Source organism: Phaseolus vulgaris, chromosome 2 (assembly GCF_000499845.2).
Source record: "Phaseolus vulgaris cultivar G19833 chromosome 2, P. vulgaris v2.0, whole genome shotgun sequence".
Lineage (NCBI taxonomy): Eukaryota > Viridiplantae > Streptophyta > Magnoliopsida > Fabales > Fabaceae > Phaseolus > Phaseolus vulgaris.
Window position 1 is genome coordinate 12,475,718 of NC_023758.2, and position 20,541 is coordinate 12,496,258.

The 20,541-nt window shown below is 34.8% G+C and overlaps 2 protein-coding genes and 1 non-coding gene across 3 annotated transcripts; 2 read left to right on the top strand and 1 right to left on the bottom strand.

The window, feature by feature from the left end:
- Positions 1 to 8,478: 8,478 nt before the first annotated feature.
- On the bottom strand, positions 8,479 to 9,513 carry LOC137809053 (uncharacterized). The gene has a single exon (XM_068610195.1). It carries the CDS (start codon positions 9,511 to 9,513, stop codon positions 8,479 to 8,481), a length of 1,035 nt encoding a protein of 344 aa, XP_068466296.1.
- Positions 9,514 to 19,059: 9,546 nt separating this feature from the next.
- On the top strand, positions 19,060 to 19,130 carry TRNAG-GCC (transfer RNA glycine (anticodon GCC)). The gene has a single exon. It is a non-coding gene; the product is annotated as a tRNA-Gly (tRNA).
- A 56-nt stretch (positions 19,131 to 19,186) lies between these two features.
- On the top strand, positions 19,187 to 20,341 carry LOC137810708 (glutathione S-transferase U17-like). The gene is made up of 2 exons (XM_068612115.1): positions 19,187 to 19,674; positions 19,814 to 20,341. Exons 1-2 carry the CDS (start codon positions 19,357 to 19,359, stop codon positions 20,192 to 20,194), a joined length of 699 nt encoding a protein of 232 aa, XP_068468216.1. The 5' UTR covers positions 19,187 to 19,356; the 3' UTR covers positions 20,195 to 20,341.
- The last annotated feature ends 200 nt before the right edge of the window (positions 20,342 to 20,541 follow it).

A 20,541-nucleotide genomic window follows, 5' to 3' on the forward strand; every position in this document is an offset into this window, starting at 1 on the left:
CGTAAAATTCAGCTAACGTCCGGTCGGTGAACTGTCGACCGTTATTGGTGATGATGATCTGTGGAAGGCCGAAGCGGCAAACAATATTTTTCCACACGAAATTTTGCACATTGCGAGCGGTGATCGCAGTCAGAGGTTCGACATCGACCCACTTGGTAAAGTAATCAATGCCGACCAGTAAGAATTTACATTGGCCTTTACCGGGGGCGAAAGGGCCAATGATGTCCATACCCCATTGGACAAACGGCCAGGGTGATAGCATAAAATGAAGTTCTTCAGGTTTTTGATGGGACAAAGTACCAAACTCTTGACATTTGAGGCATTTCTGGACGAAATCGGTACAGTCGCCTTGGACGGTCGGCCAATAGTATCCGGCTCGGACTACTTTGGCGGCCATTGTTCGTGCGCCTGAGTGAGTACCACAAATACCTTCATGTAATTCCCGGACGACATAGGAGGCTTGATCAGGTGTCAAACATTTAAGGAGTGGCCGGGTATAACCTAGGCGATAAAGGTCGTTGATGACTTTTTACGGCAAGTGCACCGCGTTTGTCAGAAGTAATAATTGTCCCTAAGGACGGATATCGATCTCACAAAGAACAGTGAATCATCGAGTACAATATTCGCTAAATATAACAACAGAACAATAAAAAAGAGTGTGAAGTGATTATGTTGGCACTGATCAATAAGAAAACAAACAAAGAATTAGTTGCTTCAATTGGAAAAATTGGGATTAAGTTTCATCTCTCTCACTCTCATGTATTTTGATTAGCATGTTAATATTAAGTTCTTTAATTGAAATTGATGCCCGTATAAAAATCATTTATATCGATTCCTCGCATATAAAATCCTTAAGAATGTTCCCTAACTATCGATCCCTCGCATACTTATAAGAACAACTTAGAACGAAGCTCAGACGTTTAATAGCAATTAACATTTCAAGTCTATTCCTAGCACTCAAATATGTTAAGTATTGTTGTTTAGGTCCGAACCCTAAAAATACCTCCCGGTCAGATTTAAGATTCTCAATTTGTCACGGAGAATTAAAAGTAAAACAACAATACCAATAATCAATCAAGAACTGAATATTAATATATAAATATCACCTCAATACATAAGAGTTTGAGCAGATTACTCCCAATCCCAAAGGGTAGAATTAGCCACGCATACTTCTATCACCTTCCATTCTCCCAATTGGGTTACAATTCACTCTATGGTGGTGTTTTCCTCTCAATCTGGCACACTAAGGTTGAGCCTCTAGCCCTCTATTTATCCTAGTTTTCTAGGGTTAGGTTGTTTATTGTGTCGCGCTAATGGGCTAAATGATAAAACATAAAAAAGGCCCAATCTTTCTTTCTTTTTTTCTTTCATTCTGGGACCTTCTATCTTTATCTTTTTGGCTCAAATCATTCATCTTTAATCCAAATCTCCAATCTTCCTCAGAAATCTGCAATTAACACCAAATTTGGGAATAAAATACTCTTATTCAAATAAAGATCATACAAAATGTAAAAAGGTATAAATTCATAAATTAGGGATTATTTTATATGTAAATTAGCAATAAATCCTCATAAGTGCCTATATTTTAATATGAAATATTACTGAAATTAGACACTTATCACTCTCCCCAACTTAGAATCTTGCTTGTCCTCAAGCAAAGTAAATGAATATATTTGAATTTAAATATCAAACAGCTTAATTCACTAAACAACAGATCAAATTAGAAACTTATGATGCTTCCAAATTCAAATATAGAAAATTATAGACACAATCAATTTCCAGGATCAAATCAAAACAAATAAATGACAATTCATCAAGGAATATCTTCTCATATGCTCACGGGTAAGTGTTTCTCTATATTTTCACTGAATCATAACAAATCACTGTTGCTTTCCATTTCATCTTCAAATCACAAACATATTAGAAACATGAATCTTGAGGTCTTTTCCAGGGTTGTAATGAGGTTGGGCTTCCAAAAAATATTGGTTTTTCTTAGATAACAAAATGCACATATTAAAGAAGAAGAACATATCTACAATTCAATTATAGAGAACATATATGTTATCTAATTACCACTTTCTTTCGATGTCACATTTTCCCTCATTTTCTTTCTGACTTTTCATGATTTTCATGAAATTTTTCTATCTTTCTTTTCTATTTATTTTTATTCTTCTGTTCCTTTTTTTTTCTTTTCAATAATAGGAAAAGATTCTTCCTATTTTCAACTTTTTGACTTTCACAATCAGAACCAACCATTCCTTTTTCTATATGTATTGCATCTATGTTCTCCTTCCTTAAACATGCTAAAGGGTAGGAAATTATATCAATAAAGGTTAAGGTGCAATATTAACAAAAAAATTCTTGGCCCAAAGGGGATAAAAAAAAATGGAATTCTAATATAAAGGTTGGCTTTTTGGCCCTGGCTCCTAATTAACACAAACAAATGCCTCAATCATCTTCATGCTCTTTTATGATGCAACAAAAATAAAAATTAAGCAACCACAACTGTCAATTCATCAGTAAAACTCTCAAAACTGTTTAAGGTTCACACACTCACTTGGTTTAATTGGTCTCATTCCTTTTTGTCTTGTCATTATCTGTCCTAATCAATTATCCTGTTAAATTTTCATGTATCATAATTTTAACTACATTTGAATATGGATTCAATCATATTTTCTTTTCTAACCTGTGTCTAATTCATCTCACTATTTAATATTTAAACACAAATTCTTTTTTCCACAATTCAAAATTAATATTCTAGTTCTTTTTTATTTGAAAAAAAAATAAACAAATTAAAACTGAAATTTATTCAAGAAAGATAATTCAAGACTTAAAACGAACAAACTAACAAAACATGAAATTTATTCAAAATAAGCAATATAAACAAACTAAACAAATAAGAAAATAAACAGAAAACAAAATAACCGAAAAATAAAATAGATAACATAAGACAAAATTCAAATAACTGAAAAGAAAAGAGAATTAGAAAGATAAAACCATATTTTTGCTCAATCCTCTCTTCTTAAGAAATCATCCAGCTTTTTGTTAAGATCTTTATCTACAGTCTTTGCTTCATTTGCTGGATCTGCCCCCTAAATAATAAAACCTGTCCCCAGGTCAAAATACATAACATAGGTTGGGTTTCCCTTGAAATTCTCCATGGTTTACCAGTTGGTCTTATTTGATAGAAGTGATTGGCTAGACAGAATTTCCTAGCCACTTCATTATTAAAACCATATGTTCTCCCTCAACTGGTGATAGGTACCGTCATCATCATCTCTCAGTCTTTTCTAACTTCTCTCCTTGCTTCTTTTTTCTTTATTTTTAACTTCTATTCTTCTGGGTTGTCTTCTCAATTGTATAAAAACTTGTTTTCTTAATATCATAAGACAACTCAAGCAAAGATTAGTATAACAAGTAAATAGTTTTTTTTTTTTTAAAACAAAATGAAATAAAGAAAACAGAAAATTTAAAATAACAAGAGAAAGAGAAATAAATAGTAAATGAAAAACAAAACAAGAAAAACAAAAACTTACTTAAATAAAAACTAAAAAATAAATAAAATAATAAAACTATAATTTTTAACAAAAAGAAAAATAAAATAAATAAAAACAAGAATAATATATAAAAACTAAAAATATACAAAATAAACGAAATTAAATAACTAACTAAGAAAACTAAAACAGAATATATAGATAAAAAAAACAACTTGCGTAAAATAAAAACTAAGAATGAAATCAAAGAAAATAATAAAACTAAAAATAAAAATAAAAATAAAATAAAATAAATAACTATTAAAAAAATGAAACAAAAATAAAACAGAAACTAATAGTAATAAATAATAAATAAATAAGAACTACGTAAACTCTAAATAAACAAACTTAAGCTAAACGTAAAAATAAAATATGATCAAACAAAATCCAAATCAAAATAAAATAAAAATATAATAAATACAAAAATAAAATAAAATAATTACAGTAAAAAAAAACTACGTAAATAATATAAAAACAAAAAAAATAAAGAATAAAATAAAATAAAATATAACAAAACAAAATCAAAACAAAATAAAATAATTACAGTAAAAAAAACTACGTAAACAATATAAAAACAAAAGAAGTAAAAAAAAAATATAACAAAACAAAATCAAAATAAAAGAAATAAAGTAAACAAATAAAAAAAAACTTAAAAAAAAATTAACATAAAAAACAGTTTTACAAAAATAAAAATAAACAAATTCACATATAAAAAAAAAACTTTGTACGTATTCAAAACTAGAGAAAAAAACAAAATCTTTACAAAATAATAAAAAAATCTAGAAAAAAAAAACAAAATTATTCACATCTAAAAAGAAAAACAAAATATTTACAAAAATATTCAAATTAAAAAAAATAAAAACTAAAAAAAAATTATTCACATAAAAAAAAATAGTTAGTATATTCACAATATTTAGGAAATTATACTCAACAAATCAATCAAACCTGTCCCCGGCAACGGCGCCAAAAACTTGATGACTTTTTAAGGCAAGTGCACCGCGTTTGTCAGAAGTAATAATTGTCCCTAAGGACGGATATCGATCCCACAAAGAACAGTGAATCATCGAGTACAATATTCGCTAAATATAACAACAGAACAATAAAAAAGAGTGTGAAGTGATTATGTTGGCACTGATCAATAAGAAAACAAACAAAGAATTAGTTGCTTCAATTGGAAAAATTGGGATTAAGTTTCATCTCTCTCACTCTCATGTATTTTGATTAGCATGTTAATATTAAGTTCTTTAATTGAAATTGATGCCCGTATAAAAATCATTTATATCGATTCCTCGCATATAAAATCCTTAAGAATGTTCCCTAACTATCGATCCCTCGCATACTTATAAGAACAACTTAGAACGAAGCTCAGACGTTTAATAGCAATTAACATTTCAAGTCTATTCCTAGCACTCAAATATGTTAAGTATTGTTGTTTAGGTCCGAACCCTAAAAATACCTCCCGGTCAGATTTAAGATTCTCAATTTGTCACGGAGAATTAAAAGTAAAACAACAATACCAATAATCAATCAAGAACTGAATATTAATATATAAAATATCACCTCAATACATAAGAGTTTGAGCAGATTACTCCCAATCCCAAAGGGTAGAATTAGCCACGCATACTTCTATCACCTTCCATTCTCCCAATTGGGTTACAATTCACTCTATGGTGTTTTCCTCTCAATCTGGCACACTAAGGTTGAGCCTCTAGCCCTCTATTTATCCTAGTTTTCTAGGGTTAGGTTGTTTATTGTGTCGCGCTAATGGGCTAAATGATAAAACATAAAAAGGCCCAATCTTTCTTTCTTTTTTTCTTTCATTCTGGGACCTTCTATCTTTATCTTTTTGGCTCAAATCATTCATCTTTAATCCAAATCTCCAATCTTCCTCAGAAATCTGCAATTAACACCAAATTTGGGAATAAAATACTCTTATTCAAATAAAGATCATACAAAATGTAAAAAGGTATAAATTCATAAATTAGGGATTATTTTATATGTAAATTAGCAATAAATCCTCATAAGTGCCTATATTTTAATATGAAATATTACTGAAATTAGACACTTATCAGTCATCACCGATTAAGACGAAACGGGCGGCCTGCAACTTCATGGTTTTTTCGCCTATAGGACTACATGTACCATCGAGTAAATATTGCTTAATTGGGGTAATCCAAGTGGATTCCGCGTCAGTCGTTAGGCATTCCTGTAGGTCGATGCTTGGGCGTACAAGCGTAACATGGATTACCAACCGATGTATTCCCTTACACTTCGTGGTTGCCAACCGGGACAAGGCGTTCGCGCGAGTATTGTGATCGCATCGAACGTGTAGCATGGAAATTTCAAAAAATGTACTCATCAACTGTTTGACTAAGTGATAGTATCGTTGCAGAAAGCTTTCTCGGACTTCATATTCGTCATTAAGCTGACCGATGACTAGTCTGGAATCACTTTTACAAATTAGCTTAGTGATTTCCAATTCTTGAGCGAGGCGTAGGCCGGCTAAAATGGCTTCATATTCGGCCTGATTATTTGAAATTTTGAAGTCGAATTTTAGGGCTTGCTCGATGACAATCTCGCCGGGGCCTTCCAAAACGACTCCAGCGCCGCACGACCTTTCGTTGGAGGAGCCGTCCACGTATAAGATCCACGATGAGGGTTCAGTCTCGGCTGAGGAAGGGGTGAGTTTGGCTGCGAAATCAGCAAGAGCTTGCGACTTGATGGCCCCTCGTGGTTGGTACTGAATGTGGAATTCGGATAGTTCTATCGTCCATCCGATCATTCGTCCGGCTAAATTTGGCTTAGTGAGAATCTTTACAATGGGGTAATTTGTCCGAACAATAATCCGATGATTTTGAAAATACATACGCATTCGTCGGGCGGTAATGATGAGAGCCATAGCCACCTTTTCGATCGTTTGGTATCGGATTTCGACGCCGTGGAGGGCGCGACTGACGAAATAAACTGGTCATTCTTCAAAATTAATTTCTTGAACTAAGACCGAACTAACGGCTTCGTTTGAAACGGCGAGGTAGACTATAATGGGCTCTCGGGCGTCCGGTTTCTGGATGACCGGTGGGGAAGATAGAAAAGTTTTCAATTGGAGAAAAATTTCTTCGCATTCGGCCGACCACTCAAAGTGAGATGCTTTTTTCAATAATCGGACGATGGGTCTCGTTCGTTCTGCAAGTTTAGGAACAAATCTGGATAAGGCGGTGAGCCGGCCGATGAGTCTCTGAATTTCCTGAATGGAGTTGGGGCTTCTCATCTCGGAAATAGCTTTACATTTCTCAGGGTTAGCTTCTATGCCTCTATGGGTAAGCATAAAACCTAAGAACTTCCCCCCCTCGACGCCAAATGCACACTTGTCAGGATTGAGTCGCATCTGGTGCTGGCGGAGGGCCTGAAAAACTTCTTTTAGGTCGGCAATATGTTGCTTACATGAGTCGGATTTGACAACAATGTCATCGACATAGACTTCAACATTCCTGCCGATCATGTCATGGAATACATGGTCCATTAGTCTTTGATAAGTGGCTCCGGCATTCTTGAGTCCGAAGGGCATAACTTCATAATAAAAATTTCCCGAATCAGTCATGAAGGTTGTCTTCTTTCGGTCGGCCGGGTGCATTTGGATTTGATTATAACCTGAATAGGCATCAAGGAAGCTGAGGATGTGATGTCCGGTCGCCCCATCAACAAGACGATCAATGGTAGGCAGAGGATAAGAGTCTTTTGGACATGCCTTATTGAGGTCCGTGTAATCAACGCACATTCGCCATTTTCCATTTGCTTTCTTTACCATAACTACATTGGCTAGCCATGTGGTATAATTGACTTTTCGAATGAATCCGGCTTGTAATAACTTATCAGCTTCGGCACGTGCGGCTTGGCGTCGTTCATCCCCTAAATTTCTTTTCTTCTGAGCTATTGGTCTAGCTTCTTTATATAATGATAGTCGGTGGGTAATGACCTTCGGGTCTACGCCAGGCATGTCAGCGGCTGTCCATGCGAACAGGTCGGCATTTTTAGCAAGCGTTATGCCGATGGCCGATCGGTCGTCCGGCGTTAGTCTGGGCGTTAACCAGAAGATATCGTACGTTTATTGTTTTATGGAGACCGTATTCCTCACCAAAGGTTGTATACAGGTCTATATACCCCTTAGTGTCGACTCGTTCACCTGAGAACCCTACAATTTGCTCGTTATAGGGTTGAGTGTTTGCTTCTGGGATGCGCATTTTCTTGAAAATTTCCCAGTATAATATATCGACCAAGCTACCCTGATCTACCAAAGTCTTGGCAATTGCGAACTTGTCAATTTCTACAGTGATTACCATAGGGTCGTCCTGGGCTGGATCTATAGCTGTGAAGTCATCGTCAGTGAAGGTGATCGGAGGTATGTGTGGACGCCTCCTTGTGGTAGCATGAGCGGACTGGATGTCCCAGAGATGTTTCTTCCGGGTGGAATTTGAGCACCCGCCACCAGCAAAGCCCCCGGCTATATAATTTGCTTCGTGGTTCGGCTCGCCCAAGTTAACGGGTCCAGCAATCATGTTGATGACTTTGCGAACCCGTTGGCGAGGGCGGGCGTTTCGGTCGGGACTTTTGTTGCGGGCGCGTGTACGCCGAACGGGGCTTTCACTGCGTTTCCGCGAAGTCTGGCTATGGTTAGTTCGGCGTTTATAATCGTTACGGTATGACCGGTCGACACCACGAGATGGACGGTCGGTACTCCGTGGTGGGGATCTTGAATTCCTTGTCCTCTTGACGAACTGCCGCAAATGGCCAGCTTGGATGAGCTCTTTGATTTTGTCCTTCAACCCCTGACATCCTTCGGTCGTGTGGCCGAAGTTTCGATGGTATTGACAATGCTTAGCGGTATCTGCATTCGGTGGCGTTTGATATTGCTTCAATATCGGGATTAAGTCCGTTTGTAGTGCTTCATCTAGGGCTCGTCCCCCGGCACAGTTAAGGGGGTGTAACTGTTAAACCTGGGGATTCGGCCTCCTCTGTTCTGGTCGGACCTTGGAGTGGTTCGGACGGTTCGTTCGGTCTCGACTTCTCTTTCTTTGCTCGGGGTTTGGTCTTTGAGGACTCCGGATCCGGCGGTTTTGAACCGTTGGTGGTAATCAATGTGTTCCTCGATTTGCATAAATTTGGTTGCTCGAGTTCGAAGGTCTTCCATGTCTTGAGGCGGCTTCTTGATGAGACTTTCAGTAAAACGGCTCGGCCGGATGGCCGAGACCAAATGGTGCAATGCAACTTCCTGCTTGAGTCCTCGGATGTTCATACATGCTTTGTTGAACCTATCTAGAAAGGTTCTGAGAGATTCACCTTTTTCTTGTTGTACCGCTAGGAGAGACATGGAGGACATGTGATGTGGTCGGCTGGTGGCATACTGAGTGGAGAATTTTACGGCTAGGATGTCAAAGTCATCAATGGAGTTCGGAGGCAGCTCTGTAAACCAGGTAAGAGGTTCTCCCTGGAGGGACGTGGGAAATACTTTACACCACACATTATTATCTGTGGTATACAAAGTCATTTGCGTCTTGTAGACATTTAAATGCTCGTCCGGGTCGGTCGAGCCGTCATAGAGTTTAATAGCGAGACCTCTCCATTTGTCAGGAAGTGGTGTGGTGATAATTTCGTCTGTAAAAGGATGACCCCTTTTACTTGACTTTCTTTCGATTGTTTCAGCTCTGGAAGCAGGATTGATGTCGACCGGTGTAGGTATGCGAGAGGCGGTTCGGTCGGCCATATGGGATTGGCCTTCTCGTTCGGGATTATCGACCTGTCGCTGGAGTTGTGCATTCTGCTCTCTCAATAAGGTGATTTCTTCCACTTGGCGGCGTCTATTCTCTTCGTGTTGACGACGGTCTTCCATCCCCTTTTGCCGCAGTTCCTCCATCTGAGTTTGGAGGGTTTGAATCATAGTCATCTGTTCTGCCATAGCGTCGTTGTTGTTCCTTGTCGCAACCATTATAGCTTTAACAATTGGAAATTTGCCTCGGCCCCACGGTGGGCGCCAATTGTACCTAAGTGGAGAGATGGGGCCCAGGCACGGTCGGTTGACGTAGTATAGTTGCTGACGTGTCGGTCTTCTTCTTCTTCGGTCGGCCGCTCCTTCTTGGTGTCTCCTTCGGTCGGGCGGGGGAGGGTACCTGCGAAGGCACTCCGACGCTCAAGTAAGTATGAGATTCTAAGTGTGGTTTAGTAAGTGAATGAAAAACGTACCTTTCTCTAGCTTGAGCACAGTATTTATAGGTTTGCCTAATGGGCTTTCTATCCCTTGGGCTCGAGGTGGTTATGGATAGGTCTTGTCAATCGTGCTCCGGAATACCCGAGGAACATATCTTCCTTCAACACGTATTCCTTATTTTTCGGAGGTGTATCTTAACCGCTTTAGCTTGTTACGGGTGCACTTACATTTATTATGCGTTCAGTCGGTCGGCTACGTGTGTTCGTCCGGTGCCTACCGGTACAGTTTTTAATTAAAAAAAATGTGTTTTATAGAAATATAATATATTTTATTAAATTTGATGAATTTATTATTAATTATGAGATCAACTTTTTAGTTTTATTTTTTAGATGTACACAATTAGATATAAATATTAAGTTACAAATACATTTTTGTAAGATCAAATTTAAATTAATGTTTTTGATGAATTAACTTTGAGGTTTTTCATTACAGGTTATTTCTTTTTGGACTCCAAAATTGTAGCCCAGGAGATTGGAAAAGCATTTCAAAATGTTACATTCCATCAAAAACTTCAACTCAAATTGCAAGTCACGCTCAAAAGTATATGCTTCATCAAAATGGCCTAAAGAAAAATAAGAAGAGAAAAAGTATCCACGACGTAACCCTAGATAACATTAACACGGGTGTTTTTCCTAGTTTCATTAATCAATAACAATAGTTTCGTCCTACTCCAAATTTTTCAATACATCCACTAAAAATGCAAGGATTACAACATATCAACTTATACAACATGTATTATCAAAATCGTGATTATTTGTGAATATATTAATTGAGTTTATGTATATATCCTCTTTAATGGAATTGATTTAAATGGAAGCAAACATTTTAGTTAATCTTTATTTTTTTCAACGTGCCTTCAACATGTTCTTATTGATGATATATACTTGCAAAATTGATTAATATAACATTTATGGTTAAAGCTAATTTTAAATTCAATTAACTAAATACCTCAATTTCCAAATTCAACTTAGCATCACTTAATTCTATAAATATTAGTTTTTCTAAATAATTATTATATACAAATAACTTCGTAAACTATTTATAGCATATTATTGAGAGAGTTTATTTGACGTATCAACCTTTAAATCTAACAAATTTTTATATAACTATGATATTATTTTAAAAAATAAACTTTAAAACTAATTTGATGCCAAACAACTCACAATACCACATACGATCAAATTGAACATCTTATAATTTTCAGAATTTGTTACCTCCTTTAAAATAATTTTTCTAAAGAAAGAATATCTTCATAACTTATATATCTAAAAAGAAAGTAGAAAACATATTAAAAAATTAGAGAGATAAATTATTAATAAAATAAAGAATAAATTATCATAACCTATTTATAATGTTTTATTTTTTTATCCATTTAAAAATATCTTTAAAAGAGATTCCATTCTTACAATTTTATTTTTCTTTTTAATAATTCTTAGTTTTTATTTAACTTGTGTTATTTTCTTTTGTAAAGTTTTATTTACAAAAATATTAACATTTATTACGGGGAATGCACTGCAGTAATAGCATAGATGCTATGAACTTTTTTTTGTTATATTTTATCTAAGTCTTAACATATTTAGTTTTTCTGTTTTAAGTTAGTGGGCTTTGTTTATTTGGCCAAATCTTCCTTCTCTGTTTCAGCTAGTTCTTAGTCTTTTTCTTATATATACACCATGTATTTTACTCTCTAATACACAAGTAAATGAGAATTTCTTTTGTATTTTTTTTTCTCTACTTTTCTCTCTTTTATGCTGAAGTCATTGTCTCTTTTTCATTTGCAATTAGGGTTCATCATAACCTCTCTTTCTCCATTGCGATTTCGTGCGATTATGTGCGCTCCATTTGATGCACCACATCAGACAAGGAATATTCATCTTCGTTAACTGTAATATGGTATCAGAGCTCTTCGAATGAAGAGCTCTGTTGCGCTTCTCTCTAACCTATATTTCCCCCTTTGTTGTTCTTGGTTATCTTTTTTGTTCTCTTTCAAAATCTTGATTGGGTTTAAAAATCTCTTAGGCAATGTTTAATGAAAATCGTAGTCTTCATAGTCTTAATAGTAGTCACACTATTACATGCAATTTTTGTGGTAAATATGGTTATATTGAGGTTGTTTGTTTTCGCAAAGTGGGTTTTCCTTCTGGTAATGTTAAAACCTCAAAGTTTTCTTCTACTAGAAAAGTCTACACTTTTTGTAATCTTCTTGGTCACACTGTTGACACCTGTTATAAAAAGCGTGGGTTCCTTCCTGGCTATAAATTCACCAATTGGACATCCCAAGCCAATAATATGATTACTGCTGACACTTTTTCTGAGCTTTTTCCTAAAGAACAAGATGTAAAGGGGATTCAACTTACATCACAGCAGTGTCAATTCCTTACCAACATTTTGTGTCAGCAAAACCTTGAGGATCCTGCCACTCACAGTCAAATTAATCAAGTCGGCACCTTCTCTGCGTTTGAAATCCCCAATACTGAACATTCTTCAACAAGTAAGTTTCTCTCTTCACTATCTGCTATAAAAGAATCTTGGATTATTGATTCTGGTGCCACAGATCATGTTTGTCACAATTTGAACATTTTTACTACTTATACTAAAATTAAACCTGTCTTAATTAGTCTTCCAAATGACCAAACTATTTATGCCACATATTCTGGTTTAGTACGTTTTTCTGATAAGTTTTATTTGCCTGATGTGTTATATGTGCCTCATTTTCAATTAAACTTAATATCTATTTCTAAACTCACACACCAACTTAAATGCACTTTAACTTTCACTTCAACCCACTGCATTATACATGACAATCTCACCCAAGAGAGGATTGGTACAGTTAAAGCCACCACTAGCTTGTTCCTTGTCACTACCTTGCCTTGCTTCTAGCCGTTCTAAACCGCATTGTTTTGCTCCTTTTATTAATTGTAATATCACGGACAAAACACTGTGACATTATAGACTAGGACACCCTTCACTTGAAAGATTACATGTTTTAAGAAAACAATACTTTTTTATTACTATTAATACTCATCATGTATGTGACACTTGTAGTCGTGCAAAACAAAGAAAACTTCCTTTAACTTTAAGTAATATTGTTACCTCTGCTATTTTTTATCTTGTACACTTTGATATTTGGGGACCATGTTCCATAATTTCTATGCAAGGTTTTTATTATTTCTTGACTATTGTTGATGATTACTCATGTTATATTTTGGGTCATTTTGCTGCATAACAAATCTGAAGTGCGTCAGCACATCATTAACTTCACTGTTTTCGTTCAAAATCATTTCAAAACTAATATCAAAACGATTCGTACTAACAACGATGTTGAGTTTGCTATGTCAAATTTTTATGCTTCAAAGGGAATTATACATCAAAAATCTTGTGTTGAAACACCACAAAAAAATAACATTGTAGAACGTAAACATCAACACATACTAAATGTAACCCGGACTTTACTTTTTCAAGCAAATCTTCCTCCTATTTTTTGGGAATTTGCTATAAATCATGTTTTTTTCTTAATAAATGTTATTCCTACTCCATTACTTAATAACATCACTCTCATGAAAAGTTGTTTAGAAAACCATATGACATTTCCTTTTTAAAAGTTTGGTTGTCTCTATTATGCTAGTACCATTACTACACATAGGAAAAAATTAGATGATAGATCTATCAAAGGTATTTTTCTTGGCTTCCCGCAAAATACAAAAGGTTATATTATCTTAAATTTAAAGTTTCATAGCATAGAGATGTCAAGACATGTAATCTTTCATGAAAACCACTTTTCATATAAATTGGACAGTGGCTTGCCTAAGGACCCTAACACTTTATCTCTCCCTATTTCTAACACATATAATTCTGCTTTTGATTTTTTTTTTTTATATTGGACCTCCTGTCGAGCCATGTGCCTCTACTCCTGCACCCAATTCATATATGCACCCACAACTCATCTTCAACAAGATGTCTCACGTCTTTTGCGTACCTCAAGGGCACCCCTGGTGAAGGACTATATTTTTCTCATACTAGCTCACTTCACCTTTGTGGTTTTAGTGACTCTGACTGGGCAACATGTCCTACCACACGCAAATCTGTCACTGGATATTCCATCTACTTAGGAGACTCCCTAATATCATGGAAATCAAAGAAGCAACCAACTATCTCCCGCAGCTCCTCTGAAGCCGAGTATAGAGCCCTTGCCACCACCACATGTGAGCTACAATGGTTGTCTTACCTCCTTCAGGATTTACATCTTCCTCTCTCCCAGCCTGCAACCCTGTACTGTGACAACAAAAGTCTTTCATGAACGCACCAAGCACATCGAAATTGATTGTCACCTAGTTCGTAAAAAACTTAACTCTAGTCTCCTCCAACTGTTGCCCATTACTTCTGTCGTGCAAGTTGTTGACATATTTACCAAGCCCCTTGCTTCCGCACAGTTCTCTACTCTCAAATCCAAGCTGGGTCTGACAAATATCTACTCCTCAGCTTGAGGGGGTGTTAACATATTTTTTCTGTTTTAAGTTATTGGACTTTGTTTGTTTGGCCCAACCTTCCTTTTTTGTTTCAGCTATGTCTTAGTTTTTTTCTTATATATACACCATGTATTTTACTCTCTAATACACAAGTAAATAAAAATTTCTTTTGTATTTTCTTTTCTCTACTTTTCTCTCTTTTATGCTTAAGTCATTGTCTCTTTTTCATTTGCAATTAAGGTTCATCATAACCTCTCTTTCTCCATTGTGATTACGTGCGCTCCATTTGATGCACCACATCGGACAAGGAATATTCATCTTCATTAACTGTAATAAATAATTCATTTTACTTTAAAGAATATTAAAATTACTAAATAAATAAATTATTTTCTTAAATTGGCTCATCTAAACACTGTGTTTAGATTATTATATTTGGGGGAAAATAGGAATTTGATTGAACTTTTTATTAATAAGAGATTAAATAGAAATAAGTAAATAAATAATTATTTAATGGTGTAGGAACTAATTGAAGGAAATAAGAGAAGGCAAAAAGGTTGTAGCAATTGATTGAACGTAATTACACAAAATTGTAAAACTCATCTTATTCATTTTGATTTACTCAATCATATATATAATAAAATTACAATTACTGGAAGCTATAAAATAGGAATACTAACATGCCTGTATACTGACCATTAATGCAATATAACGGTAAAATAGTTTAAGGGTAATAAAATCAGAATTAATAATAATAAAATCAGAATTAATAATCAACGTCCTCCCTTAATTCTGATTTGGAACAACCTTCATGCCCAACATATCTCTTAACTTGATGAAAGCATCGATCTTCAATTGATTAGTGAAAATATCTGCAATTTGATCTTCTGATCTGCAGTATTCCAATTTGATCATGTTCTTCCCAACTTGGTCTCGCAGGAAGTGATATCGAATATCAATGTGTTTACTTTTTTGATGAAAAACCGGATTCTTTGCAAGATTAATTGCAGAGACATTATCAACATAAATCTTAATTGGAACATCTAGATTAAAACCAATTTGAGTCATGATATTGCTAAGCCAAACTGATTGACAAGCACTTGCTGCTGCTGCTACATACTCAGCTTCACAAGTAGATAATGCAACAATTGATTGTTTCTTTGATGACCACAAGCAAACAGTCTTTCCGATCATAAAACAATTACCACTAGTGCTCTTCCTCTTGTTTGAATCTCCACCCCAATCACTGTCTGAGTATCCGGCAATCTCAATCTTCTTAGATGAAGAGTAAAATAGACCAAAAGCTGTAGTACCTTTGATGTAGCGCATAATTCTCTTTACAGCTTGTAAATGAACTTGTCGAGGTAACTCCATGTATCGACTGACCAATCCCACAGCATAACATATGTCGGGTCTAGTACATGTGAGATATCTAAGGCTCCCAACAATCTGCTTAAAGTATGTTGCATCTACAGTTTGCCCATCACCTTCCTTCGTGAGCTTAATTCCAGTGTCAATTGGAGTCTTAACTGGGTTTGAATCCTTCATCTTAAACTTCTTTAAAAACTCATCAGCAAATTTCCTCTGATGAATGAAGATTCCATCATCTCCTTGGATGACTTCAATGCCCAAAAAGTAGGACATAAGACCGAGATCAATCATCTTAAATTCCTTCATCATGATATGCTTGAAATCACCAATCATTTTGAGATTACTTCCGGTAAAAATCACATCATCAACATAAAGACATAAAATTAGCAAATCTCCATGATCATTAGTCTTTACATAAAGACCATGATCTGATGCACATTTTTTAAATCCAGTGGCATGAAGAAATGAATCAATCCTTTTGTTCCAAGCTCTTGGTGCCTGTTTAAGACCATATAAAGCCTTAGTTAGTCTGTACACCTTCTCCTCTTTTCCAGATTGTATGAAACTCGGCGGCTGCTTTACATAAACTTCTTCATCAAGTAGGCCATTTAGAAACGCAGATTTGACGTCCATTTGGTGAATTTTCCATTGCCTTTGTGCAGCTAAAGCAATGATTAATCTCACTGTTTCCATTTGAGCTACTGGAGAAAATATTTCTCCGTAATCATAGCCTTCTCTTTGCTCGAATCCCTTTGCCACCAACCTTGCCTTGTATCTATCAATCTCACCATTTGCTTTCACTTTAATCTTGTACACCCACTTCACATCAATTGCTTTATGTCCTTTTGGAAGATCAGTGAGCTGCCATGTATTATTTTTTTCAATCGCCATCAATTCTTCATTCATAGCCTCTTTCCATTTGGGGTGTTGAATGGCATCTGCAAGTCTCACGGGTTCTGAATCTGCAAGAAAAGCAAAGTGAACTAAATCTCCATTGTCATCAACTTCATCATCAAGATTTACTTCGCAATCTTGAAGGTGTACAGGTTGTCGTTGCTGCCTTGGTAGCTCCATCATAGTTGCAATTGGAGTTGCAACTTCAGGTTGAATTACAGCTTCAGGTTGAACTGCAGGTGCTTCAGGAGTGACTTTGTCTTCCTCTTGTTCGTGATTACTATCTTCTTGAGCACAATTGACAGCATGATTATCACGTTTTGATCTGCACTCATTTGCATAACGGTCATGTTTATGGCAATTATAACACTCAATATTTGATTTATTATAAATGCCTCCGCGTCCACGTTCACCGCACCAAGAGTTATTTGAACTTGGATTGTGATTGGAACCAATGTTGTTTTGCTCAGCGCCTGCATGATTCTGGCCACCACGACCTTTACTACAATAAGTACCATGTTTATGATAGGATCTACCAATTGAGACTTGTGCTTGTAAAGCCTGTTCAATTGGTTTTTCAATCTTATTGTTATTCATTCGCTGCTCATGCGCTCGTAGGGAACCAGACAATAATCTTACTGTCATTTTTTAAATGTCATTGGCCTCTTCAATTGCGGCAACAACATGTTCAAATCTGGGAGTTAAAGACCTCAAAATCTTTTTCCACCTTTGCCTGCTCTGAATGTGTTTCACCATTGCTCTTCATCTGATTTGTCAAGGCAAGAACTTTTTTTATATAGACATCAATAGTCTTTGTGGTTTCCATCTGTAGCAATTTATATTGGCATCTTAGAGTTTGAAGACGTACCCTTTTGATCTTATCATCACCTTTATAATTGGTTGACAAAATTGTCCAAGCCTCACTTGCAGTTGTTGCTCCTTCTATATGCTCAAACGTCTCATCATTCATCCCTTGATAGATGAGATACAAAGCCTTATTTTCCTTCTTCTTCTGATCACGATGCGCTACTCGTTGCGCCTCAGTTGCATTAGCAGCTAATGCAGACACTCCACTCTCAACGACATCCCATAACTCATGATAATCAAACAAAACTCTCATCTGCACACACCACCGATTGTAATTTTTTCCATCAAGGATAGGGACTCATAATTGGGTAGAATTCATGATAACAGACTGACTCTGATACCAGTTGTATGAACTAATGATGGAAGGAAATAAGAGAAGGCAAAAAGGTTGTAGCAATTGATTGAACGTAATTACACAAAATTGCAAAACTCATCTTATTCATTTTGATTTACTCAATCACATATATATATATATATATATATATATATAATAAAATTACAATTACAATTACTGTAAGCTATCTATAAAATAAGAATACTAACATACATGTATACTGACCATTAATGCAATATAACGGTAAAATAGTTTAAAGGTAATAAAATCAGAATTAATAATAATAAAATCAGAATTAATAATCCACAAATGAAAAAAAAACAAAGAAAATGTATGTATTAGTGTTAGGAGTGAATGACAAATATGACTTGATCTGGATATATTGATTTGCCAATTCAAAAGAAAATATGCCAAAAGAGAGACGGGACAGTTTAGCCTGTACAAAATCGGAATAAATAAATAAAATTAATTTAAATTTTTTAAAACTATTTAACACTATTTTACTTACATTATATCATTCTAATTTATTTTAATAGTTACACATTGGTTAGGAGTTGAATTTAAAAGTAATTTAAATACTTTTTTTTCTTTAACTTTAATGCATTATCTCCACCTATTCCTAAGTAATTACATAATTTCAAAGGACCAGACATTTTTCAACCACGGAAACATCGGAACGGTGATTTGGGAAGAAAACGAGGAAACGTTAAAATTGAAATGTAAAGAGTACGAAAAGTAAGATAAATTTCTTTTGACTTTATCTGTAAATGACCAAACAAATACTCAAAAATCATCTAATTATATTGTAATATTTATGTTTTCACATATATATGTATATATATTGTTAGCGTTTTATTAATATTTATATTTTTATTTATTATAATAAAATAAATAATTAATATAATAGTGTTAAAATAAAAAATAAAAAAAATTAATTGTATATCAATTACAAATTTTCACTCAAATACACTTACTTTCTTCATCCAAATAACTTTAACTTTTACTGTCTTTCTTTATATCTTTCCTTTTTCACTTTAAAATTAATTATTATGTAATTAAATACATTTTGTCTTCAATAATATCACGTATGTTTACTAAAAGTAAAATTAACGTAGTTTATATGTAAAAAGAAATATTTTATTATTTTTATTTTTTTATAAATTTAAAATCCTTCAAAATTAATTACGTAAGCTTTTCCCATAATAAATATGTTTAATAATTATTAAAACAAAAACATGGTTAATTATATAAGTTATTACATAATTTTAAATAAAATTAATAGAATTAAAGTTATCGTAACAGAATTATATTTTATTTTAACTAACAAAATTTTATGAAGCACCAGTGGTCTAGTGGTAGAATAGTACCCTGCCACGGTACAGACCCGGGTTCGATTCCCGGCTGGTGCAGTTTAAACTTTTTTTATATTTTTTAAAATTGTACATTCAAACATATTAAGGCCAACTTTGACTTTCTCAATGAATTGTACTCAAATAATTGATCAAACGCAATTGCGTCTCTTCAACGTTTTGAGTTGATTATTAATTGGTTGCTTCATCTCATGGTTAGTTTATCCAACCTTTCGTTCTCATACATAAACACTTCAACACAATAAACACGCCACACTGCATAGTGATGGCTAAAAACGAGTTGAAGCTTTTGGGTGGTTGGTCCAGCCCTTTTGCCCTAAGGGTTCAGATTGCCCTTAACCTCAAGGGTGTAGATTATGAGGCTGTTGAAGAGACCTTCAATCCCAAAAGTGACCTTCTTCTTAAGTCCAACCCTGTGCACAAGAAAATCCCAGTTCTCCTCCATGCAGATAAACCCATATGTGAATCTGCCATCATAGTTGAATACATTGATGAAGTTTGGACCAATCTTCCCTCCATCCTTCCACAAAATGTCTATGATCGAGCTAATGCCCGATTTTGGGTTGCTTACATCGATGACAAGGTATATTTATATTTATATGTATGTATGTATTCCTTCGATGCCTTTGGTCCTTTTGAGTTTTTCCTTAATTATCATCATAAGCTATAAGCTTCCATGTGATTATCATTGAACAAGTACTGATTGTTTGAACTGGAAGCAGTGGTTAACGGCCTTGAAAAGTATTCTAAGGGCTGAAGAGAAGAATGAAGAAAAGAAGGCACAGTTTGAGGAAGCAGAAGAAGTGTTTGAGAGGATGGAAGAAGTGTTGCACAAGGGCAGTGAAGGGAAGGCCTTTTTTGGAGGAGACACGATTGGATTCATTGATATTGGTTTTGGAAGCTTTCTGAGTTGGATAAGAGTGGTAGAGAAGATGAATGGAAGAAAATTGCTTGATGAAACCAAGCACCCTCGCTTGCTCCAATGGGCTCAAAATTTTGCTGCTCATCCTGCTGTCAATGGCCTCATACCACAAACTGACAAGCTTATTGAAGTTGTCAAAGGTTTTAACCAAACATCAGGAGCTCTTGCAGCTGCAAAGTAAATGGAATTAATTATGTGCCACATAATTACAAATTTGTAAGCTTTTAACTTGTAGGGTTTTTTTTGGTTCTAACTTTATGTTCGCATAAACTTTACTTTAAAATAAAACTCAAAATAAATAAAAAAAGGAAAGGTTTAAAAATAAAAAGAGGTTCCTGGGAATTTGTTCTTGAGTAAGGGTGCCTTCCATTATAGAGTCTTAATCTCTCAGTTCAATTTGAAGTTGAGAATAAGAATAAAAATAGGTAATGGTGTTTTTACAATTTAGAAATAATTAATGTATGAATTTAGAAATAAATATATAACAAAAGATAAAGAAAAAGTTTTTCTTGACATCACAAATAGTAA

What these genes read in the sequence shown, in the direction of transcription:
- LOC137809053 (XM_068610195.1), bottom strand. Translation starts at nt 9,513, where the DNA reads ATGGTTGCGACAAGGAACAACAACGACGCTATGGCAGAACAGATGACT.
- LOC137810708 (XM_068612115.1), top strand. Translation starts at nt 19,357, where the DNA reads ATGGCTAAAAACGAGTTGAAGCTTTTGGGTGGTTGGTCCAGCCCTTTT. An exon ending in TTGCTTACATCGATGACAAG is followed by an intron (nt 19,675 to 19,813) that starts GTATATTTATAT and finishes AACTGGAAGCAG; the next exon opens with TGGTTAACGGCCTTGAAAAG.